The sequence below is a fragment of the Gasterosteus aculeatus genome, chromosome 6, assembly GCF_964276395.1.
Source record: "Gasterosteus aculeatus chromosome 6, fGasAcu3.hap1.1, whole genome shotgun sequence".
NCBI lineage: Eukaryota > Metazoa > Chordata > Actinopteri > Perciformes > Gasterosteidae > Gasterosteus > Gasterosteus aculeatus.
In genome coordinates, this window is record NC_135693.1 from 8,785,081 (window position 1) to 8,808,496 (window position 23,416).

Below are 23,416 nucleotides of genomic sequence, written 5' to 3' on the forward strand. Positions count from 1 at the left end.
TAAAGGATATGAACTGGCCGTTTCAGCTTATTTGGTATTTTAAAGTCCTTTATATACAGATGAACATGCAGATGTACATTATACACACTCTTCTTTACTCCCATATACGTCCCTGCGTCACTAACAGTGCTGTATATTGTTGTGGAATATTTCACTGTAAGAATGATTTGTTTCTAGGTTTATCTAATAAAACAGACTTAACGAATGATCAAAGTTGTAAAAGTAAATTTATTGCCCCCAGGAGGTCAAATGCACAAGCGCGTATTACAGTGCTCTGTGGAGATTGCGTCTCCGAGCAGTCAAAGCTCGGGGGCCTTTATACACACACAAAAGGTCAACCTCAGTGGCAGGTGGTCCGCGGGGAATTTCCAGATACATTTGAAACCAGTTTATGAAACATGCACACAATACATATGGAACTATTAACATAGTTGTTCTTTTTTGAGCCTTTGTTATGAGACTGTTAGGGTAAAGTTCAAGATGAGGTCGCAGACGGTTTCCTTTTTCCTGAGTACACGGCAGCAAACAGGAACTTCAATACAGACAATTATCACTCTTTTAGCAAAAGGCTGTTATAACATATTTTACCATTACAATATTTCTTGAATTTTGCGTGTTTGTGTGTGTAGGTGTTTGCCTGGCAGTCAGATTTGCTGCTGACATTAAATTGAATGACATTTCTATTTGAAATAATTCGGAGGGGCGACGGTTTATTTAAGCAACTACAGCGTAAACGATTTCTAGGTCACACGTTCAGACATTTCTCAGACTTACATTTAAGATTACAGTTTAAGATTTAGATTTATAGAATTGGTTTCTATTTCACAGCATTAATGAATTGAGAAATACACGTGGAACACACATCAACATATTTGGACTCGTGGACGGCTGGAGGATCACGTCACACGTGACATGTTGGCAAAGAGATGAGAAGACAAAGGAGATAGTGGTGATGTGGTGAAGTAAAGTGCCCATTAATCTATAATTAATCCGGTCGTTTAGTCGTGTATTATATACATTATATAGATATCACATTTAGGTGACATTGACTTTGATCATACTATCTTGATAAACAACCACACACATCAAACAATTTGCATTTTAGTAATTCTATTATGTCATTATATCCAGAGGAAATGAATCCAACTACAATCTCCTTCCCATCAGACACTGTATTTGGAGTCATCAAGGTCATTTATGGTAATGGAGTCATAGAGGCCTAAAATGTCCTAAAAGGAAATTGAGTATTGAAGAGTAGTAAAGGAGTATGAAGAGTTTAACACATGTGCAAAATCTATCAATTAACCTTTTGAAAGCCATATTGAGATACTTGATATATGTCAGTACTGCCTCTGAGTAAAACCTAAGAAATGCATTATTCTCGCACTGAATCGTGATCGGGCCACGATCCAGCCTATAGAGCGCAGCTGTTGACGTTGTAACATGAGATATTTAGACAGAAAGATGATACACAGAAAGCGTTTTATTTTTAATGACCAGAAACTTCTTTTTTTTTTTTTAATTCCTGTAACACGGCACTAAACCTGCAGTGAATCTTTGATTAGATTGTTTTGCCTTTCAGCGGGATGTGCACGGTGGAAACAGCTGTCTGTGTGTTCAGTCTTCAAGAAAGTTTCCACGTTCGGGTCACCTGCTTTTATTCCCTCTGCAAGCTTTTGTCGTCTTTCTACATGGAGTGAGTTCTTCACATGGCCGTCTCCAACGTCTCACCATTGATTCATTAATGCCAAGTTTAAGTGCAGCCGCTGTTTCCTTCTCCGACAGACAGACTTAGTCGCCCGACACTTAAATGCTGCATCACGCGCATTCCCACGTTTATTTTCCACGACGAGTGTTTTGAATATGATGCACAAAATGTCTGTTACTAAACAAGCGTCTTCCCCGGCGCATTATCTCTTGCACGTGCAGGGACACGGCGTGAGAAATTGGATGTGTGGCGGGAAACCAAAGTGAGTGACTGTCACGCTCAATGCGTGACACTTGAGAGCCCTGCACGTGTCTGTCTCGCGCGTAAGACACCGCTGCATAAACCACAGGGTTCAAAGCGTGGGGGGGAAAAGAGCAGCGGCTTGTAGTCCGGAATTCCGGCACATCCTCTTTGACGATAAATACACAGTGTTTTGTGCAGAGACGCCTGTGACTGAGTTATTTGTCTGCGAATGCGTCCACAGAGTGCTTGTCACAGTTCCTCCCTCTCCTCTCCCTCGCAGACACACGCTGCCCTCTGGCTGTTCATGTAAGGCCTGCAGCCAAGAGTCCCCACTGTGCTGTGGAGGACGTCTGCCATTGATTCGCAGGCTAGGAAGAACATACGGAGAGATCAGAGAGAGGAAGGAGGAGGAGTTCATTCTTGTTTTTTTGGTAACTCACAACGAAGATGCTTGTGAACATCTTACCTTGCACCTTGGACACGAAGCCCAGACTCTTCTTAAGGTCGCCGCAGATGCCGTGCAGACACAGGCGGAACTCCGAGTCGCAGCGGTTCTTGCTGGTGCCGCAAGTGTCGTAGCACACGTCCAGCTGGTTGCAGCAGTTGGTCATAGCGGGGATCCCGAGGTCAAGCTGGGAAAAGAAAGAGCTTTGTTGCGTCAGTGAAGTTAACTGAGCATATGCAGACATTGTGGTTGTGTGTTAGGCTCCATTGTTTGGGCGTAGTAGTGTGGTTCTGGACTGTCGGTGTTATGAACAAGACACCTACAACTGCATTCACCTGCAATCCCACCAGAGAGGAGCTGCAGCCGTTGGGCTCTTGGAGCTGGTAGCCGGGGCGCTTTTGAGGAGTTTCTCCTGTTAAAACCGGGAAGCAAGAGGTTCCATTTCAATTCCATCAACCAACTAATGTCGTCATGTAGCCCAGCCAAGAATCTATATCTGTACCATATCTATGTTCTTCAGAGTGTGGCTTTTTACAGATAAGACGTAACTTGTGTTGTCTACTTGATTCGACACGTGAAAAGAAAACAAATACTAAACGACAACATACTGTTAAACAGGTGCATTGATTCTTTTTTGGGTAGTTCAACTATTTGAACATGTAGCCCATTCTGATTCGAACCTACAGGACACTAAAATAATTGTGTTGTTATTAGAAAAATAACTCAACTCTTATGTTAACTTAGAGATTTGTTCTTACCGTATCTGCAGCGATACTGACACACACCATCGCGTCCCCCCGCCAGCTCCACCAACAACTCAAAGTATCCGTGCAAACTGCGGAAACTATTTCTAATTGAGTCGATGCTCCAGCTGTTATCATCTTCTTGTGCCAAAGAGTTATTTAGCGACAGGTCCGTCTGGACCGGTCTGATGTCATTTTCCTCCTCCGCCCCAGGAGAGGAATGTTGCTCCTGCGTGACGGCTTCACCAGCAAGAGCTTCCATAGCAGGGGGGTCTCCAGCAGCCATTTCCCTGTCTGTCTCTGGCTCATCGGCTGTTGCACCATCTCCCACCGGGACCTCCATTTTTGTTTTGTCAGCTGAAAGGTCATCCACAGCCAACTCACTGTCACCACGAGAGGAGTCGGCTGCAGGTTCCTCCACTGCAGGTGAACTTCCTTGTTGGGTACCTGCAGGAGCTGCAGCTTCTTCAGCTGCTACAGCAGCAGAAACAGCATCGGAGTCCACAGGAGACGCCTGCTCCTCTTCAGGCGGAGTCTGGTAGTGGCCTAAAGTGGCACAAATGCCCGAGGACACACAGAGGAAGAGGAGGACGACAGCCCGAAGCAGCATGGTGTTGAACTGGGGACAAACCAGCAGGGGTCCGTTTGAAGAAGCAGGTTTAGTGGAAACTCAGAGTTTGTTAACCCTGAGATGAGGGGAACTCTGGCTTGGAGGTGACCAGCTCAGGGTCAGTCTCCATGGTAACTGAGCCTGTGAACCTCAGCTGGTCGGGAGCAGGTTTTCCTTCACAGGCTCCTCCCTCTGACAGCAGCCCAGCCAATCACACGGCGCGCGTTCATTTCCTCATTCATTCTGAATCAGGCGGATTTTAGCGCAGTTTCCACATATGAACAATATAAGATCTCTGTTACGTAAACGACTAAAGTGTTTTCTCGAACATGACGCGTCCTTTTCTGGACGATCCTGTTGATGAAGAAGCGGCTTTACTTCGCAGGGTGTTAAACACGTCGGGAGAGAATATTGAGGCCCCGATTAGACATATTCCCATTTCCAGATAACTACTTGTTTAAACGGTATCGTCCATCAAATATGCACATGACCTCATCCGTCCTCATAGAAGTAACGTCACTCATCGTGGACATGCTCTCACATACGAGCACATCCTTTGTGTAGTATTACGTTTTTCTGCAAACGGTAGTTTCCTTTATAACATCAGAATATTAGTAAAGCTGCTGTCTGTGTGTAAATTAAATATTAACTGTCAACACTATATTGGAACATTATAAGTGAAGATTGAAGAAATATATTTTATTCAAAAAAATTGTAAAACTGAGGCAAAACCCAAAAATACTTTTCGTGCACTTATTTTTATTTTGAATATATTTTTCAATATTCAACACCAAAACATAAGCTTTCAGGTTCACATTTGTTTTTGAAATGATCAAAACTTTTGACCTGGATTTGGCTCCATAGATTTTGACCTGGGATTCGGTTCAAGCAGACACACTGTCATGTTTGGGGGCAAAGGTCACACCATATCAAAGCAAAGCTTCTGTTATTCCTTATTCCTCTTATTGTCGGTTCTTCTTGACTACATCAAATGAGTCATTTATGAATATTATTTTCCAATTCATTAAAAAACTAGCGGCAGAAAGATGTTCTAAAAAAGTCGGAAATATGTCTGTAATAATATATAATTTAGCAAGAAAGGCCACACTATGTAAAAATAGTCCCAGGTTATAAAACCTAAACATTCAACAAAAAGGATCAGAAGCAGCGCTCCAACCGTTAAGTAAAATGCATATTTCTGATCTTCTTTGAATGGTGAAAAACTGATATGAATCACTTGTAAGTAAAACTATTTCTATTACAATTCCAGAAGAAATGGTGATGCATTACATTTCTACCCTTGCCTAGTAAATAATATCCATTTATATCTAAAAGGAAATATCACCATTATGCATAGTGGTGCAGCCGAATGTCTTCTACTAGTCTTTGCTACAACTGAGGTCAATTTCAGGAGACGACAGTAAAACGTCTTTTGCCATCTGGTGGCTGCATTGAAGTACTCGGAGACGGAGCTCGCTGCGAGGAAATCATGCAGCAGCCCGGCCGATCTCTGGCACAGTCGTTTTGGGCAATAAATAACAATGGCCCTAGTCAAATCCTTATATATATAGTATGAAATAAGTAATATGTGAACATATTATGTAAAAAGGTTCTCTTGGTATAACATCACAGATGATTCTATTGGATTGGGACGTCTCTGCTGTCCTCTGCTGGTGGAAAGGTAACGTGCCCCTAATGCTCCGGATTATTTTGAACTTTCTAGTGAACCTGTTCCACATCAGACGTCTGTTAAGGATACCAGTTGCGAATGATCTCATGGAGTTTCAAGTTTTTCCTTCCAACGTCTCATCCAGTCGGTACAAATGAATTGTCTCCGGAGGTCAGCAAAGAGAATGATGGTCTGTGGTATCGTGTTCATACTTGCGGTTAAGAGGCAGCATACCGAATAAATCAAAGAAAATGGATGTTACGATATCCAGGTTTCTTTCTGCTTTCAAACTGTTTTCTTTTCAACTCATTAACATTTGAGTCGTTCCAGGCTGCAGGTATAATATTGGATGTGTATCTTAAGGTGGAAGTTGTTCATTTTAACAAAATACATATTGCACTGCTCTGGGCCACAGAAACAACATGAATGAATTTCAAAATGCATTTACGTTGTTTTTATACTTTTAAATCTTATATAGATTTGACGGTTTTTGTAGCATTTGTACATTGTATTATTGCTAGCTTGATACTGGTGGTGGTTTTGAGCTTTGATCGTGGGATGTTGTTTCTGGACAAAGGCAATTTCTACTAGTATTTCATTATAATTAAGTTTGCGGATGACAGATGACGCTGTGGAATATGTATTCCCTTCATTGTACTGCACTTTGGAAAGTCCATCTAAAGAATGATCACCGTTGATGGAGCTATTCACTCTCTGTTTGTAGATCACAATGTATTTCGTCCCACAACGTCCTAAATGGTAAAACAACAACAGCAGCAGATTAATAAAAGGAAGAGTCATGAGTCTCTACATCAAGTGTCGCAGCAACACATAACGAACCGTCTCGTGGTCTTGCTGGCCTTCTCTCTGTTCAGCACCATGTTGATGTTGTTTTCCAAATCCTTCAGGGAAAAATGCAAAGAATAACAGCATGACATGTTCCAATCCTTATTCCTTAAACAAATGATTAAACAGTTAAAAATCCCTTGCCTCGTTCGCAGTATTCAAACAGTTATTTGAGGCAATCAGTCTCATTATCTCCATCTAGAAACAAAGATAATAGAAATAAATAGATAAATAAAACATGCAGCAATATGCATTTGTGACCCTGCAGAAGTGGCTGCACACGTCCTGCTTTACTTTTAATCCTGAAAGACCCCAAATGGGATGCAACCGTCCCGCTGTGCTGTTCATGAACGTGTGAGGAAAAGGGCACAATATTTGACTTTGAGACAGACAGCTCATCTCCCACCACCTTTAGATCTTTGATGCACCGCTGCACGGCCGTGGTCGTGACGGAGGCCACCGGCATCTCCTTAAGCTCCTCCTCCAGCTGCTGGTTCTCCCGCCACGTGTTCAACACCCGAAGCCGCTTGGATTGGACGCTGCTGCTGCCGTGGCCGACGTCGAGTCCTCCGTCATGCCGGCCGGACAGAGACGCATCTGTCCGAGCACACAAGAGGCCAATGTGAAAGCAGTGTGTGATGTGTCTGCGCATTTCCCTGAAGGCATTGGAAAGTCACAGATGGTATTAAATTGTTTCTTCAGTCTGTGGACATTAGAAAAACTACATTTAAAATTGAGCATGTGCTGTGGCCTGCAGGTAAATATACAGTGATCATCTACCAGGGTAATCTTGAGACTTGCTCGTCATGTCACTGTCCAGCGGGCCGACGGTAGCTGGGATGTTCTTTGATTCGTTTCGGGCTCTGAGGTCAAACGGGAACAAAATGCTTAGAATAATAAGACAGTATAAAAAATTAGATTTTGGTAGGCAGATCCTTGCAGTACCGTTTATTCTCCTCTAGAGCTCTCTTGGCAATGAGCTCCAGCCTGAAGACCTCCTTTTCTGAATCCTCCAAATCCATTTGCCTCACTTTGTCATCGCCGAGAGCTTTGAGCGAAGTCTCCAGCGACTGAAACAGAACAACAACAAATACCTCTAACGCTTTTATGTTTATTTAATGTTATTGACAGGATATTAAGCCAGAAATTGACATACATTTCTCAGGCCTTCTTCTCATGTTTTATGTATTTATTTTAATAGAATATGAGCAGTGTGATTTACCTTATTTTGAAGTAATGTTTGTGAAGCCATCAAGTGGTTGACGTACATATCGTACTCTGTCTGGAAAGAGAAAAGAAAATACTATTTTGTTTCAAAAGGATTTGTCTTTGTAGAATAGATCGGAACTTGTGGTGTTGAAAAACTGAATATTGGAAACAATAATATCCTTTAATTTACTGCTCATGCATTTGTCCCAACACACACTTCATTGCATTTTAGCTGATGGTAAAAAACTGTGGACATCGATCATGAACATACTGCCTGGTCCACATCTGGTTTTAAATGAAATATTTACAGTTATTGTAACATAACAGTGAGATGATATGTTAATATATATTTTAGCTGCATCGCAACCTCACAATCAACTTATTACAACAACTGACACGACTGTCAAGAAACGACAGGTTCAATTGAATTTTTTTTCACGAGCCAAATGCACAAAAATCACTAAACTACCGACAAATCCATTGTGTGCAAACGAATCCTTTTGCGTAGACCTGAGGCGTTTCTAATGAATGAGCACTGAGCAGTATGATGACCTGCACCACGACCAGGCTCCAGTGGCTGCTCCACTTCCGTTTGCCACACCAGGGACCCCCGTCTCTCTCGGCTCTCGCTCAACTGAAGTGCGTCGGACGGCACAGGCTAAAAATGAGCGGGTGGGTACAGAGGAAATGGGAAAAAAACCCACCTTAATTTCCCTCAGGATGCGTCCAAATACTGGTGAGCCTTCACATACATCATCAAAGACACCAGCGAACACCGCCAGGCGTTCTCTGCCGGGGCGGCTTGCCGCTGACGACCTTTCCAGCTCCTGGGTGGGACAGGGAGACAGTTAGGACGTGTGTGCACCTTCTGCAAGAGTTTGAGAGGACATTTCAAAGCGCCGTCTTAAGTAAAATGAGTCTGTTGCAAAATGAGCTGCAGGATGTCACAGTTTGTGCGAGAACTCTCACCTTTTGTAGTTTCCCCTCGTGAATTTGGGCAACATTTATTCCAGCCCAGAAGTCCTGCTTGGCCACGACTTTCCCGCCCAACCGTTGCTTCGTCTTAAACAGGCCTTTATCACTCGGGCCTTTTTGCTCAGAATGCTGTTTTCCCAACAGATCAGATGGAAAGTTTTTCTTTTTCTGATGCGACGCTCTCGGCAGGAGAACCAGTGAGTTTGAGGAATGGAGATCTATCTTAGGCAGACACTTCTCCTCGGTTTTGTCTGCACGCGATGAGCAATGCGCGGCCGGACCGCGTCTTGACCTCGGGACGTCAGACTGTACAGCGGCAGTGTCGGGGCCGAACTCAGAGGGGCAGTGTTTCACCGCTCTCTTCTTCGGGCCCTTCGTCGGGGTCACGAGGTTCGGGGTTCCCATCCTCCAGAAAGGCTGCTTCGGCCCCCTGTGAGGCGGACTCTGGTTCAGGCTGCGGGGCCCCAGATGACCCGAGGAGTAGGTCGGGATGTCGGCCTTCTGACCGGCTTCAGCAGCCAGCAGCAGGCCGTGGACGTCCCTCCTGAAGCCCCCGGGCTTCGGGTTACATCTGCTGGACATGGCTACGAAGGGGACCAACGCGCCGCCGTGTCGTGAAGCTTTTGTTGAATGTCGCACAAGGTGACAATAAAAGGTCCTACATTAAGACACAAAATTGAGGTAAAGCCAGTCAAATCTAAGCATCAAAAACAACGTTTATAGCCTTTACATTATTTCTACTAAGAGAGTTGAAGCTTGTGTAGAAAACAGACACCTAAAAGGAACAAACTCACCTGTCAGCTAACGGTAACTGTAGTTTTGTTCGGAGTCGCGACATAAAACAAACACTCTGCTCGAGGGCTCAGTTGTCAAGGAGACGCAAGCACGTGGTCTCTGTGAGGCATTCAATGTCTTGATAATAATCGTACTCGTGACCTTTTAGCTGCTAGCTACACTCGGGCACACTGAGAGGCAACAACGAAGTTGATCATAAGCATAAGATACTAAGCATTAAAATATAAAGGAATTAGATCGCTAAGTTGTATAAAACAGTTGTAAAATGAAAGTAAATGATGACATTTGTTCTTGTTTTTTGTAGCTTTGAAATCCATAGAATCTACTAAATCTCTTCATTTTTCCTCTTTGGAAGGTGGCAACCGATGTGAGGGTTTCAGGACAGAGGATGTACAGATGTGTACAGACTGTAAAGCCCTCTGTGGCAAATTTGTCATTTGCGATTTTGGGCTATACTAAATAAAATGAATGAACTGAATTGAATAAATTGCTCCTATTTCTATTTTCTTTCGTATTTGTGATATTTAAATGACTGGACTGCCACAAAATCTTGCGCACAATGACCGGAAAAATGTCATGTAATGAGCTTCTTGGGGAAATCTGCTCCTGCAAAGGTTTCAATCACCAAACTATCAGGGATTGAATGTCCAGAATAGGTAAACAGTGCAAAAATTGTGTGTTAGGAAACCGACAGCGTAACATGTTGAAACAAAGGCTTTACAATGAGGTCCACATTTATTGGCCTTCCTGGGCCCCCCCCTCATAAATATTTGAGGCACTGATTTTAAATAAAATGTAGTGCAGGATACGAGTGGCTCCTAGAGGCTTACTTGCCAGTCTGACGACGTTGATGACTACATATTTACAAATTTATGAATTATAGGAAAACATCCAATTAAAGTGCCAGTGACTTCAATTGTAGATTATGACGTTTTTTTTTCCTATTCCATCAAGCAGGTATTTGCAAATGGCTGAACAGTTGGCTTTTTTATAGATCCACAATTCTTATTTATATTTAAACATTTCACAAAAATGTACAAATATTTGATCCTGACTCATCTCTTGAACAAGGAAATAAATGGGCCCGAATAAGTATGTAAGTTGCTGACGAATCAAGGGTGATGCCTTGTCACCATTCTAACAGCTCCATCAATAAAATAGTGAATTAATAGTAGTAGGTAGAACGGGGAAAAAAAGAAGCATCTGACACCAACATATATTTTCCAGGTATTTAATAAAAGTCATTTGGGCTACTGCTCTTACATTTACAAGACATTCTGCAATTATTCTGGGTAACAGTAACATGTCAGGACCGTTTTGCTTATCTTGATTTTTAATTTGTACAAAACAAAAAGGCCAACATTATTTTTCTTTGTATAAAAAATATAAGTTAATTTAAATTTAACTCTAAGAAAATAACATCAGTAATAATTGCAATAATAATCATCAATAATAATAATAAAAGATAATAGGCTAAACATAATGCAGACAATGAAATATAACTAGTGCTGAAAAATAGAAGGGACAGTGCAGTGTTATGGACTTATCCATGTTCTCAGGTGGGAAAAGAGACAGTCAAAAGTCTCTCTTTCAATCTCTCCCTCACACACACACACACACACACACACACACACACACACACACACACACACACAGTCTGAAAGTGCACAACTGCCGTTCAGTTTAGCGCCATCAGAGCACACATCTCTGTCAGTACCAACTAATTCCTAGATTGCACACAATATGCACCGATTAATGTTTTCTGCAAAATTATATATAAAGTTCAGTAGAGGTGCATGCTAATTGTTGCTCTTGATTGAAGCTTACTGGAAGTAATTCTGAAACGTAAGACAGGGCACATCATGAAAACTGATGGCGCACTTACCCACATACCACCACCGAGGATTGTCCATTAACAAAACCTTTCTCTAGATGCACAGTCACACCATTTTGGAGCCACAGTACCAGTCGCAAAACTAATTATTATGTCCACTGGAATGACAGTTTCAGATGAAGTAAATTGACTTTTGGAAGATCTTGGAAACTCCTTTGAAAGGGTTCAAATGTTCCCCCTCGCATGGCGCTGAAGAGAAAGCATAAAGGAGGATTTATTTCTGTCAACAGATCATGGAATCTTTTACACACTTGCAGAAAGTCAACCAATCCTTCTAAAGTTGCAACCCCAGCGATAGACACATGGTGCACTTTAACTTGACTATCGCCGAGCTGCTGTGCCCGACATAGTCAGCAAAATAGTGTCATAAATGTTTCACACTACGGCTTTGAACCGGCAAGGACACCGATGTCCACCTCACTGTCACTGTATAGTCCTCCATTTTCTTCCACCCTTCACCATGTGTTTAATGTATGCAAACTGTGTTTGATGAATCAGGGTGCTGTCTAGTCATTAAATAAAGTGGTTAACGTGTAAAAAGTTTGTTGTGCCACTGCAAAGTTTAAAATATTCTGCAAGGACTCTTGGATATTACTTGTGTTTTATTCATGGTTGTAGAAATGATTAATGATGGAGATTGCTGCGTGAAATTATTAAAGATGTGATAAAAATGTGACGACAGTAAAAATCCAATAGTCTTATATATAAACCTGCACACAACTATACTATAACTGATGCTATTCATGCATCTTCTCCCCCCTCTCCCACACACTCACACTAGTTCTGCTCACCTGGGCTCAGGTTCTGTGGTTCAGAGGAAAGTGGATGCATTGTGCGGCAGGTTCCTAAATGCCACGAGGGGCCGTGGGCAGTGCTGTGGGCTCCACTTCAGGGAGAAACATTGTGACTCTCTTGTGACTGTGCTCACATTATCTAAATCCTCTTGCCACAGTTCATTCAGGTTTAGTAGATTACGCTGTGAGGGATTTCTCAACGCAGGCTGTATGTTTTTATTCAAGTACTGCAAAGGATATTTGCTCAAAAAGTAATAAAAAAAACATTCCGGCCTCCTCCTCGTCGGTAAGGTGGCGTTAAACCATCTGCTCTACACATTCCTCCTGTCTCTGGAAATACCTTGGTGAAGTAGTGTGCGTACGATAAACCTACCACAGAAGGCTAACAGTACCATTTCAAGAAAAGCCTGAACCAACAACAAGAGTTCACATATTTCTAGCCCGTGAAAGGTTCAGAGTAAGGCCTCTGCAAATACAAGACCGTTAAAGAATCAGCTCATGTAAAAAAAAAAAAAGAAAGAAAAACAAAAAGAAATCTTAAAACATAAAACTGCCAAAAGATGAAACAACCATAACAGCACATGTCCATTCTAACCAAATGAATTCCCAAGCTGAGGGGATGTGGAGCGACGGGTTTGAAGTCCCTCCACATCGGCCGCCTGTCAGTCTCTGGGATCGGCGGAACCGTCGCCGTTGACACCATCGTCACCCAGTGAGGTAACCGTGTGTTCACAAAGTCAAGTCGCCTTTAGCTGATCCGTCTCCTGCTAATGCAGGATGTGCCCCCCCCCCCCATACCCCTCTACGAAGCACCCGGTCCGCGGCAGGAGTCTAGTCTTGTATTCCTTTGGTGGGCCGGCGGCCCTTTTGGTGGTCAGTTGTCGACCTTGACGGGTCCAGAGTCACTGGGGCGCTTGGGAACCACGTCCGGCACCTCTCCCCGCGATATCTTCTCCCACTGGCCCAGGTTTTCCCTGCAAACACAAAACAGCTCCATCAGATTCAGAGATATTCCATTTCTTACTGCAAATACACGCAAGTGTCAATCAAATACATGTAAACTGACCAAATTAAGTATTTCACAGCTTTTTCAACTAGATTGTATTGTACAAAACGGGCCATTTTGATTTGGGAACACTATCGTTGTATATTTGTTACATATTAATTTCTTGCACTCCTGTAGCTTCTGATAGGCTAGCTAGTTAGCACACAAGAGTATTGCACTTTGCTGCCACAAGGGTGTGCATCGGATGTTAACAGAGCAGAAACTTTAGACATACAATTTAAACAGAAAAATCAGAATATCAAGATAATCAGAATGTAAGATATGTTACTGAACAGATCTAAACAAAATTGTAACAACAAAACAAAAAGCTGCATTAAACTTCAACAAGTGTCATTAAGACTAAATAGAATCAACAATGGTGAAAAGCATATAAGCGAAGCAATTGTAATTCATTAGTCATCTGCAGCACCCATCAGGCCTCGCTGTCATGAAGATAACCTCTTCCCTTTGTGCTATAATTAATCCTGACACACGAGTGCTGCCCTTTGCTGCATTCACTCAGCCGGGCCGATGCAGTCTACGCTTCTGCAGCAGATCCCACAGCAAGCAGCCGGTTTCTGGGTTCGCTGCTGACGTGCAGCCGGGATTAAACATTACACTGCTCACTTTGTTTGTATTCCCCCGCGGATCAAGGTCACTACATTTTAAAGACCAGCAGGTTACCCCCCCCCCCGGAGGACGGGGATGGGGGGGGGGGGGGATGTTGGCGCAGGTGCCATATGATCCCGTGCAGTGCGACAAGCAGAAATAGCACATATGGACACAAGTCACACACTCTTATTGATTGGGAGAAGCTTACACATACACATGCACGCTGTTTCCGTTTAGTGCTCGGCAATATATTTTGAGATGTGTCTGCCTGAATATGTTTTTCGAGAGTTTGAGAACAGTTTGTTTAGTCTCATATCAGTGCAGCAGTGTGCGTTTTGTTTGTATTTTCAGTGGAACTCTTGGAATGTGCGCCTAAACACGTACTTCTTATCACCTCTATTTGTCCGGTTAGCAAAGGCCTCACTTTTTGCTCTTCAAGCTGCTGTCAGCGCATTCAGAGGGCATATCAGATGAAATACGATATCGTGTGAAGTAACGTTCGGATTGTTTAATGTTTTTCACCTATTTACCAAGAAAAAAAGGGAATTAAAACACCTTCAATCAGATATTGTTTTGCTAAACACGTACATTCTCTGTCACCTCACGATCTGCACAGTCTTCTCAAAGGACGCAGGGAAAATGGAGATGCACTCGCATACCTTCAATCTGTAACTTTGAATACTTACTTGCAGGCATTTAAAAGAGGACTAGATGGAGGGAAAAGCTTTGCTAGCGTCGTATAACACGGAACTGCCACAGCATTGTAGAATCCCACCTTAAAGAACAGACAAATACAAAAAACACACACAAAATGATTAATTGTCTAATGAATGATAAGTCAATACCGACATGTTTTTTAAACGCACTTATTATTTTCTCTGTTGTCTGTGATATTTTGATGATAACTATAGATGCATATTATAACAATGATTTCAGTACTTTTATTGTTGTATGCTGCATTGCTTTTATCAATATGCAGAGTTTATTAAACTACATATATCCATACAAATCTTTAAAAAAATTAATAAATAGCTTAAATCTATTCTATTTATATCTGTATACCGATGATACTATTTCTTATTTTGATGTAATCAACTATTAATGCGCCTATTTGTGTAAAACCTTCTGAGTGTGAGTGTAAAGTAGAGAGTGAGCCCCATTAGCCAAACACGAGTAACAATAATGGTCTTACTTGGCCTTGTGGAACCTCGTCCTTCTTATCTCTGTCCATCATGGGGATGGGCTGCAACCCAATCTTCTTCATCTCATCGCCCTGCGAGGGACCAACACGAAAACACGAGTTTTCGTTGTATTTTTGCATACCGAGACAAGTCTTCAGACCACTAGACCCACTACAAACAGCGGTTTAAAACGGCCACACAGCTGTGACTCTTCCGGGGGCACGAAATGACAATATAAATGTCTAAATTCCAGCCGCATCCTACTGTACCTCAGCCCAGAACTCAGCGTAGATGTCGTTGGCTGTGAGGCGTGTGATTTGCCATTGCTTGGTAACAGAACACAGGTCACACGCTGTCATCAGTAGACCAATCACACGGTCCCTGGAGGGGAAGCAAAGCCTCGTTACGGCCATGAGGAGCAACTCAGCGCGCCGCCAACCGGGCCTGCGCGCCGCGCTACGAGGCCTGTTGGGATCTCCGCTCGAGTCGTGGCCTCACCTGTGTGAGTGGTTGCTCAGGTCCAGTGCGCTCGCAGTCACCAGCTCCGACAGCTGCTGGTGGTTGTTGAAGTACAGGGCCAGGTCCGTGGCAATGATGGCCTTCCGGATGATCTCCAGCACCTGCTCGTACTCGCTGGAATTCAGGTTGGAGAAAATATTGTGCCCTTCCAGCTATGAGAAACAAAGAGATCAATAAAAAAGCAAAAGCTCCACTTATGAGGCGTTCAGCTCAGCTAGACCAACATCAGGTTGTAATCTCACGTCCACCTCCGGCCAATTTGGGTTAATGCGGATCCTGGATGTAAAGAAGGCAGTCAGAACTAAATATACATTTATGATATAAGCATCCAAAATGATATGTTCATTTAAGTGTTAAGTGTCTTTGAAATGTTCGGTTTCTCGTCCACAGATAAACTGCAATTGAACAAACGAAATGCAAAAAAATACCTCAACTTGAGGTTTTAATCATGTGGTTTTCGTCTAGAAGTCAACTCTAATGTAAATTTGAGTTTTCAAAACTATGTGTTTTTGCAAAGCTTTACTATGTTTTAAGCGGCCATCTGTCTTTAATAGTGGGTTTCACATGACCTGCTTTGCTAATGAAATTTCTCCACATATGGCATCACTTTCGTAACCCTCCCTTTGCTACCGTACATTGTATTTTGTTTTATCATATCTGCAATTCTTTTGCGTGAGGTATTTCCATGTCTTTCCCCACCATCTGCAGGTATTTAGACAGGCTCATGTGCTTATCAGGAAAAGGTCAAAAATGCTTGATGCAATGCACATTGCACTTCACAAAAAAAGGCTTATTTGTTGAGTATGTTCTTCATAATAGAGCTCTACCTGTAGGATGGAGACAGTCTGAGAGAAGTGGTGTTGCTCCATGGTGGAGCTGGAATACAGAGCAGCCAGCGGGTGGTCAAACTTCTGCAGGTACGAGTTGCTGTACCCCCGATGGTCCAGATCATGGCACAGGCAGGCAATCAGCAGACCCTTCTTCTGTGGGCCAGAGAAGAAAAAGACAAACTTTCAAATCACAAAGGAGCCCAGTTTCTGAACTCACTTTTCTGTATTTTATCCATCTTGGAGCAGTAAAACGGGGAGCCAACGAGGAGCAAACCTCTAGCTCTGTGAACATCCCGGAGGTTTTCTGAAGGATGGCGAACATGCAGTGTGCCACCGTCACCGCGTGCTTCCAGTTGTGGTAGGGAACACGCCGGTAGTTCTTCCGTACAGACATGGTGAACCGACACAGCTTCTCCAGCTCGAAGCTGCACACATGAAGTACGCATGAACAACAACAACTGATGGCCGGCGACGTCCACACAAAGCTGACACGAGCGAAACCTAACCTGGTCTTTCCACAGGAGTTATGAACCATGTAGATAAACACAGCTGGCCAGATCTCCTCAAAGGGACTAATGTCAAAGTGGAACCTGCAGGAGGGACGGCGAGGCGAGAGGAGAAACTTAAATTAGCATGTACAGCACACAGTGGGACACACAAGGGGACTTCTGAGGTGTGTTAAACTGTCAACTCGTCCTCCAGAAGACCTTCCCCTTCCTGACTTATGTCTCAGCAGGGTCTCAAAAAACGTGGCTGTGCAGCGTTCAGTTTTTATGAACCATAAATGTGGAACGACCTCCCAGAAACCTTTTTTTTTTTTTAAAAGACTGAAGCCTTTCGTGTTTGCTGCTGTATTTGAGTCACTTATTCTACTTAAGATTGTTTTTCTTTTTTTAACATGAATATTTGCAATTAAATTGTAATTAAATGTCTCTAATTTGTTTCTTGTGCACTTTGTCTTTTATGTGAGGCCTTTTTAGTGGCCTTGTTGCTGACATGGTCTATATAAATAAACTTTCCTTGCCTGTTCATGAAGAGCTTCTGGACTCTGTCACCACCACTCTACACACTCAGTAACGCGACAGAGATAACGACTAAAACCTGAAACGTGAAAGGGCACTCACATTTCGATCTCTTTATAGATGGGTGTGGGGAGGTTGAGCTGGGTGAGGGTCTTCCATTCCTCTGATGTGCAGATGCTGTGATAAGACAGCTTTTCCATCGTCACTCTGTAAATGCATTCAGAGTGCCGAATCCTGTGGTACATCTGCAGAGGAGGAGGTCTTTTAAATACCGAAAGACAGGTTGAATACTAAAAGAAAAAGGCTCCTATCTTTTTTTTTATTCTTTAAGTATCCCTGTTGTAACCTCCAAAAGGGTCGGACCTCGTCAAGTTATTTGCAAACGTCATGTGTCATATTTTATTTGTCTCAAATAGAGTCTCCACATCGCTGTCCCCTATCCAGACAGGTAGAGGCGCCAGGCCTCCCACCTCCCACCACCAGACCAGGAGCCAGCCCGAGCAAGATATCCTGGAGCCGTGGGGCATAAATTACAGCAAAACATAAATCCTGTCAGCAGACGGATGTGGGCTGCTGGTCTGAAATATTAACACGCCCCATCAATTTTAAAACCAACTTTGTGACGCTGCTCCTGCGTCAGGTTTGTCGCACGAGATGGCGAGTCGGGCCCCACAGAGGAGGAGGAGGCTTCCACAGACAGACCGCTCAACGCGGCCGCTGATTTGTGAAACCTGTGCGCGTTTCCTTCAATGGAATAATCATTGCGAGCAGAAAATACGCTTTAATTCATATTTTGGGGCAATGATTTGGGCGCACAGCTTTTTAGGCTCAACGTCTGATGAAAAGGGAAACCCACAGCCTAGTAACCGCTGAAAGAAGCCCTGCAGCCACGGAATGAATTTGCCGCAGTGATGAGGCCGCTACGTCAAAGGGGCAGTTTCCTCAAAATAACAATGGAATATTCATGACGAGGAAGAATTATATAATCCACAGTGCAATAAAGAGCAGGCTTATTCAGACAGATATGAAATTGCTGGTTTATGCTTTTTCTGTTGGGGAAAATCAGTCAGTTGTCATTGATGATTAACAGTAATCGAGCGTGTTAAGACTGCGTTCACTCACATTTGCACAGTGTAAGGCCAGAGCACAAAAGACAGCAAACATCTTAAAGTTGTTCTCATCTGTTTTAGTGAAGGCACTTCCGCTTAGCTTGTTCACCATCTGCACCACACCTATAACGGTCCCCCTGCTCACGATGGGCATGCACAGGATGTTCCGCGTGGTGTAGCCGGTTTTCAGGTCCACCTCTCTGTTGAAGGAGACGTACAAAAATGTGTTAATGTCAAGAAAGTGCAGCATGTGCAGGGTCGGTAGTCCGGCCTCTGCAATGAGTACACGTGTAAATACAGACTTGTCCATCAAAGTTCATGGAAAAGATAAGTGAAAATGCCTTTTACCGGTTGAACCGGGGGTCTGCATAGGCATCTGGGATATTTAAGACCTCCCCTGTCTGAGCCACTTGGCCAGCAATTCCCTTCTCAATAGAAAACCTGGATGGAAAGAGGAGGGCGGAGGACGACAGTCAGCTTTGTGGACGTCCATTGAGACTTCTCAGTCTATCGGTTCTGAGCCCGAATCAATAACTTGATAATAGTGTGAGAGATTATTACAGATTGAAAAAATACAATTTAGAGCACAGATTGTGTGTAGATTCACATTTCAGAAGGTATTGTAATGGTAAACTTTCTACCAATGGAATCTTTTCTTTGTCATAATAGGACGTTGTTTACTGTAAACTACGGTGAACACCGTCTTATGAGCCAAGAAACATAGTTTTGGACGTGTGTTGTTCGTACAAAAAAAACAAATGAATATGGATGAAATTAGAACACATAAATGATCAAAATCAGTTAATTAGCACACTGAACGAGAAAAAGGGTCAATCGTACACACCTAATTTCTTTGGTTTTCCTAAAGACAGGTTTGCCTTCTTTCTCTTCTCCAATATCGAACAGGTCAGAGTACAGTTCTTTGTTGTTGTGATCTACCTGGAAGAGCGCACACCTGTCCGCATTCACCAGGTTTTTTGCATATATCTGCAAAACAACACCAGAGGCCAAACTATCGTTAGCAGCGGTTAGAAATAACTGAAAATCTAGTGCTTTTGTGTTAAATCATAGAATCACATCACAGGAGTTTTAGTGTTTTCTTCGGGACTAGTTAAATGCAGAGACAAGGAGGAGAACTAACTACAGTTCATTCCAACTCATTTCAGTGTTTGAACCAGATGACCTGACACCACAGCCACGAGGTAACAAATAAATACAAACAGAGAGGTGGGTTTTAGTAAAAAAGTAAAAAAACTGGGAAATCCCGATTTACACTCAAAAAGATCACATTTCTTTTAAGAAATTGTTATTTGAAAAACCTTTGCCAAGTCATGTATTTAGTTTGTATCTGTTATTTTGATAACAAATGTATCATTACTATCATCCTAATCATATAGTATCAGGCATTAAGGCTACTGTATATACTCTTTTGATCACACAACAACTAACACACACTCCCAGGATGTGTAGCCTTGAAGACAATGTGAATGAACACAAACTTGCAGAAATAACACTCACCATAATATGTTCAAGTAGAGAATCTATTGCCACAATGTTATCAAAGTATGTTCTGTGCGAAAAGAAGAAATGGTGCATTGAGATGTTGACAAATGGGAAGCTCTGATGACGTTCACATTCAAGACATGAAAGCTAATCTCTATATTCACTGAGCAAGAAGTTGTATTTAATGTTTGACCTGATTCTAAATGTAAAGACTCACTTTTGAGCCCAGATTTCTTTTGTCAATCACACTAAAACAACAACATTGTGTAACTAAACTTTGTAGTTTGCAGTATTAATATCGTGTTAGGTGAACTGTCCCAACAGCAGCTCTTACTTTGACACATCTAGTAGGAAGTCATTAAGCTCCGTCTGTTTGGCGAGGCCTCTGCACACCTTGGGGCAAAAGAGAAACTCCGGTCAGGACCCGGCATCCCACAGGCATCACACATTTCTCACGAGGCGGAGAAGCCGCCACACGTGTGCCGCCGACCAACCGACTTGAAGCTTGAAACAACGAAGCGTGTTTTGCGCCACGTCCTGTCCCACTGAGGCTGGCGGGTCCACTGTGGACCGTGCTGCAGCGGGACGCTGCTTCTCTGAGGTGTTCAGCTCTATGCTCGTATAAAAACAGCCCTTAGGCGTAATGGCGTCCTCGGGGAGTTGTTTGTAGAATCTATGGTCTGGTTGATTGCACCGGGGTGAGTGACAAACCGGATCCGGAACACGGTGGATTTCCCCCATTAAAACAACACCAGAACAGACTAAGTGATCCGAGATCATAACAAACAAATACATTCTTGGTACTTGGTGGGATTTTACAGTACGGTTTGCTCACCTGCACTTGATGAATGGCAACGGATGCCCACGCTAGATTAGCTGTTGCAACCTAGAAAAGAAAATGAAGATTAGCTCCAAAGAAATGAAGCATAATTAGCACATCAGGCAGTGTGATACTCATAGAAGAGCCAGTTAGCCTGCGGATCCAGAGCCCCTCCTGGGACACAAACACCTGCAGCACTGCAACGTTTCCTTTTCTACTATTGCAGATACAAATTTAAGCTGCACTGGTAGATGTTTTATATGAAACTACCCATTCATTTACACATTAAACCAAACCCCAGAAATCTTATAGGGATTTTAAACAGAACCGGCTGAATACCGGACTAACTTGTTCTGGGAGCCTCGCTCCAGCCTTCCGCTCTCTGGGTTCGACTCACCTCCTGGTGGCTGAGGTTGAAGGGCTCCTTGCCCCACTGCCGATGCAGTTCCAGAATGGCAATGAGGTCCCCGATGGCGGTGATGATGGGGAGGCACAGGACAGAGTGAACGTGGATCCCTGAGTCCTGCCCTGTGCCGTCGGGGAAGCGCTCGTCCTGCAAAACACAGACCAGCGAAGGCTATTTTCACCTAAAGCGCAAAGACGTTTAGGCAAAGGGAATGTAGCTGTTAACAGAGTTAGTTGAAGATTCAAACTCTATTTGCACGGTTTTGTTGGTTTTAGAGCCTTAAGGTGCCCGAACCCGGTGGTGATGAGAAAGAAGCCATAAAGGGAACTGACAACATAACATCCCAGCTATGCAGTGAGATGTTAGCTTCCAATGATAACAGGGAAAACAGCCTCACCCCCATGATGTCCTCTACCAGCAGTGTTTTGTGAGTCTTGGCAACATGAGCGGCAACGGTTGTCCCAAATGCGATGGGGCCAGAGGGGATGAGGCTTGGAGGGCCATCCTTGGCCCCCGTTGGATTGAACAAACATAAACTCTAATGCGAAGCATAGATGAGAACAAAGAGAGAAACACACACAGCGAGAGAAAAGAAAAAAAAGTAAATTACATGACCACAACTGGATTCATCTACAAGATGTATTCAACAAAAGTGCTCTGCACTTACATTGTTGCATTCTCCCAGGAAGTAAAGTGCAAATCCATCAGCTTTCGTTGCTGCAGCAAACAGAGAAAAGTCAGGATAGACCATGTGAAACGGAAACGTTAGTGTGTTAAGGTCTCCAAAATCAATGTGTCCGACTCCAACAATAAATGGCAGTTACAGAGTGACAGGGACATAACAGCCCAGGTACAATTTAATAACAATCTATTAGCAATGTCCTACTTAAGGACGGCACTCTGACTGAGGGCTTTGACGGCTATCCACTTAATCTCATTCCCAGTCCTCCTCTCCAGTATTATTATATTATTATACTATTCATGTATGAATCATTTTTGCTGGTCATTTTATTCCTCTTTTTAATTTTCAATGGTTGGGCCACAGTGGGCAATTCAATTGGTGTCAAAAGTTCAATAATAGAAAAGTACATAAAATTGACAAACTTTCAGTATTACATTAAAACGATCGACTCCAGTCTCATGGAAAGACGGTTTGACGTGACGTTTGTGTGACTGGAACTGGAGCCGAGGGGGGTGAATGAGCTGGATCGTGTCTCCTCCCACCTGTTTTGATGATGCTGCACAACTCATAGAGCAGAAGTTTGTTGTCTCCTCCTGTGTCCAGCCGCTGCTCCATGTAGCTGTTGAGTTCATACACCACACCCTGCACATTTGTGTCCTGGTACTGCTGGACACAAGACACCCAGACATTACTGCTCCACAGCTTTGCAAAAGCACTGAAATTGAATTTCAAATTTTAGTGAGACGTCTGATACAGAACCAGGTGAGGACAACGCGCACCTGCAGCCAGCCTGGTGCTACCGAGGCAGCGAGCCACGAACTCACGCGCAAAGCGGCTTTTTTGGGGGGGAATGAAAGAGGATCATCTTCTTGCCGTTTACAAAGACGGGCCCATTCACCACCACATTACCCATCGCCTCAACCCGTACACTCCCCTTAACGGCTGCATTGTAGCCCGGGGATCCCCCCTCGCAGTCCCACCAGGAGGCCCCCGATTAAAGCCCTGCCAAGCTCTGCTGCTCCGTCTCAGCTTAAAAGTGTGGTTATGCAAGCGGCGGACCGCCCGCCCTGCGCGGGGCCGGACAGGCGTCTATTTCTGCGCCCGCAGAGAGGGTGAGGGCAGGACGGCGGGGAGAGTGGCGCAGTAGAAAGCCTCCCCCCCACGGGACGCCTTCTATCCTCTCGTATCCTGTTTGCACAGACGTATGGATGACGCACTGAGGGGGGGGGGTTCGAGTGGTCCCACTGTGTGCAAAGTCGCTTCCATCCAGCACTCGGGCCCTAGAGGGGCCATCGACACCAGGCCTCGTAGGAGCATGACGGTGTCAGGGTGACACAGGTGTGAGGATACACCTCCTGCCTGCGTATAATCTATTTCAACCCGAAACTCACCACTGCATCCAACGGTAGAATTTACAGGTGGGAATTTTTAGACTGCTTTGTTGTTTTTATATGAGACAACGTCACCGTTATAGTTAATGGGCATCTTCACTGAGTACACAAGGATATTTTCGATGTAACTGAAGGACGGAGGAAGTTTAGTTTAAGCTGTCATCGTTATTATTCTCAAATACAAACTCAATATGTCACTTTGGTTAGTTTTACCAATGCGGGAGCAAACAAAGTAATAGAATAGCAACAGTATATAAAGCTGGAGCTTGTCATATAAATGTGTACACTTAATATGAAACTAAAACCTACCCTGGTGACTTCTTTAGCTGATGTGTCATCTGTAAGGAGAAAATTGCAGAATATTA

The 23,416-nt window shown here is 43.5% G+C and overlaps 3 protein-coding genes across 16 annotated transcripts in view; all 3 read right to left on the bottom strand.

The window, feature by feature from the left end:
* Nucleotides 1–1,463: 1,463 nt before the first annotated feature.
* Nucleotides 1,464–3,889, bottom strand: LOC120821050 (group XIIB secretory phospholipase A2-like protein). 2 transcript variants are annotated; one of them, XM_040179411.2, is made up of 4 exons: nucleotides 3,155–3,889; nucleotides 2,732–2,808; nucleotides 2,418–2,583; nucleotides 1,464–2,319 (listed from the first exon to the last, which is right to left on the bottom strand). In XM_040179411.2, the coding sequence occupies exons 1-4, from the start codon at nucleotides 3,747–3,749 to the stop codon at nucleotides 2,201–2,203; spliced, it is 957 nt and encodes a 318-aa protein (XP_040035345.2). In that variant the 5' UTR covers nucleotides 3,750–3,889; the 3' UTR covers nucleotides 1,464–2,200. The 2 variants fall into 2 exon arrangements, with proteins under 2 accessions (XP_040035345.2, XP_040035344.2); XM_040179410.2 differs by having other exon boundaries at nucleotides 2,720–2,808; nucleotides 3,155–3,881.
* A 602-nt stretch (nucleotides 3,890–4,491) lies between these two features.
* LOC120821049 (uncharacterized protein C6orf118) lies at nucleotides 4,492–9,335 on the bottom strand. Of its 4 annotated transcripts, XM_040179409.2 has the most exons (10): nucleotides 9,243–9,335; nucleotides 8,443–9,106; nucleotides 8,178–8,300; nucleotides 7,487–7,546; nucleotides 7,210–7,334; nucleotides 7,045–7,127; nucleotides 6,674–6,861; nucleotides 6,409–6,462; nucleotides 6,259–6,320; nucleotides 4,492–6,170 (listed from the first exon to the last, which is right to left on the bottom strand). In XM_040179409.2, the coding sequence occupies exons 1-10, from the start codon at nucleotides 9,284–9,286 to the stop codon at nucleotides 6,122–6,124; spliced, it is 1,452 nt and encodes a 483-aa protein (XP_040035343.2). In that variant the 5' UTR covers nucleotides 9,287–9,335; the 3' UTR covers nucleotides 4,492–6,121. The 4 variants fall into 4 exon arrangements, 3 of the variants coding, with proteins under 3 accessions (XP_040035343.2, XP_077960260.1, XP_077960259.1); XR_013467871.1 differs by having other exon boundaries at nucleotides 6,409–6,861; XM_078104134.1 differs by lacking the exon at nucleotides 4,492–6,170 and having other exon boundaries at nucleotides 6,231–6,320.
* A 1,125-nt stretch (nucleotides 9,336–10,460) lies between these two features.
* The window catches only part of pde10a (phosphodiesterase 10A), a 42,050-nt gene continuing 29,094 nt past the window's right edge, over nucleotides 10,461–23,416 (bottom strand). For 2 of the 10 annotated variants that reach the window (XM_040178623.2, XM_078104136.1), the window contains 20 exons: nucleotides 23,361–23,389; nucleotides 22,203–22,326; nucleotides 21,646–21,695; nucleotides 21,376–21,516; nucleotides 20,970–21,125; nucleotides 20,588–20,638; nucleotides 20,087–20,145; nucleotides 19,768–19,819; nucleotides 19,094–19,236; nucleotides 18,598–18,690; nucleotides 18,263–18,449; nucleotides 17,243–17,385; nucleotides 16,625–16,708; nucleotides 16,393–16,543; nucleotides 16,116–16,271; nucleotides 15,268–15,440; nucleotides 15,039–15,150; nucleotides 14,781–14,861; nucleotides 14,275–14,363; nucleotides 10,461–12,905 (listed from right to left, as the gene is read on the bottom strand). In XM_040178623.2, the coding sequence (XP_040034557.1) occupies nucleotides 12,806–12,905; nucleotides 14,275–14,363; nucleotides 14,781–14,861; nucleotides 15,039–15,150; nucleotides 15,268–15,440; nucleotides 16,116–16,271; nucleotides 16,393–16,543; nucleotides 16,625–16,708; nucleotides 17,243–17,385; nucleotides 18,263–18,449; nucleotides 18,598–18,690; nucleotides 19,094–19,236; nucleotides 19,768–19,819; nucleotides 20,087–20,145; nucleotides 20,588–20,638; nucleotides 20,970–21,125; nucleotides 21,376–21,516; nucleotides 21,646–21,695; nucleotides 22,203–22,326; nucleotides 23,361–23,389 (2,174 nt within the window). In that variant the 3' untranslated portion in view covers nucleotides 10,461–12,805. Of the gene's footprint in view, nucleotides 12,906–14,274; nucleotides 14,364–14,780; nucleotides 14,862–15,038; nucleotides 15,151–15,267; nucleotides 15,565–16,114; nucleotides 16,272–16,392; nucleotides 16,544–16,624; nucleotides 16,709–17,242; nucleotides 17,386–18,262; nucleotides 18,450–18,597; nucleotides 18,691–19,093; nucleotides 19,237–19,767; nucleotides 19,820–20,086; nucleotides 20,146–20,587; nucleotides 20,639–20,969; nucleotides 21,126–21,375; nucleotides 21,517–21,645; nucleotides 21,696–22,202; nucleotides 22,376–23,360; nucleotides 23,390–23,416 lie in introns of all 10 variants that reach the window. The other 8 variants (XM_078104139.1, XM_078104138.1, XM_040178621.2 and 5 more) reach the window with 6 other exon arrangements.

Bases quoted from the DNA above. Each gene is read 5' to 3' on its own strand.
- LOC120821049 (XM_078104133.1), bottom strand. From the start codon at position 9,286: ATGTCGCGACTCCGAACAAAACTACAGTTACCGTTAGCTGACAG. The intron at 8,301-8,442 runs GTGAGAGTTCTC...TGTCCCACCCAG, and splicing joins ACGAGGGGAAACTACAAAAG to GAGCTGGAAAGGTCGTCAGC. The intron at 7,335-7,486 runs GTAAATCACACT...GTTCTGTTTCAG, and splicing joins AAACATTACTTCAAAATAAG to TCGCTGGAGACTTCGCTCAA.
- LOC120821050 (XM_040179410.2), bottom strand. From the start codon at position 3,749: ATGCTGCTTCGGGCTGTCGTCCTCCTCTTCCTCTGTGTGTCCTCGGGC. The intron at 2,809-3,154 runs GTAAGAACAAAT...CGGTTTTAACAG, and splicing joins TCAGTATCGCTGCAGATACG to GAGAAACTCCTCAAAAGCGC. The intron at 2,320-2,417 runs GTAAGATGTTCA...TGTTCTTCCTAG, and splicing joins CTTCGTGTCCAAGGTGCAAG to CCTGCGAATCAATGGCAGAC.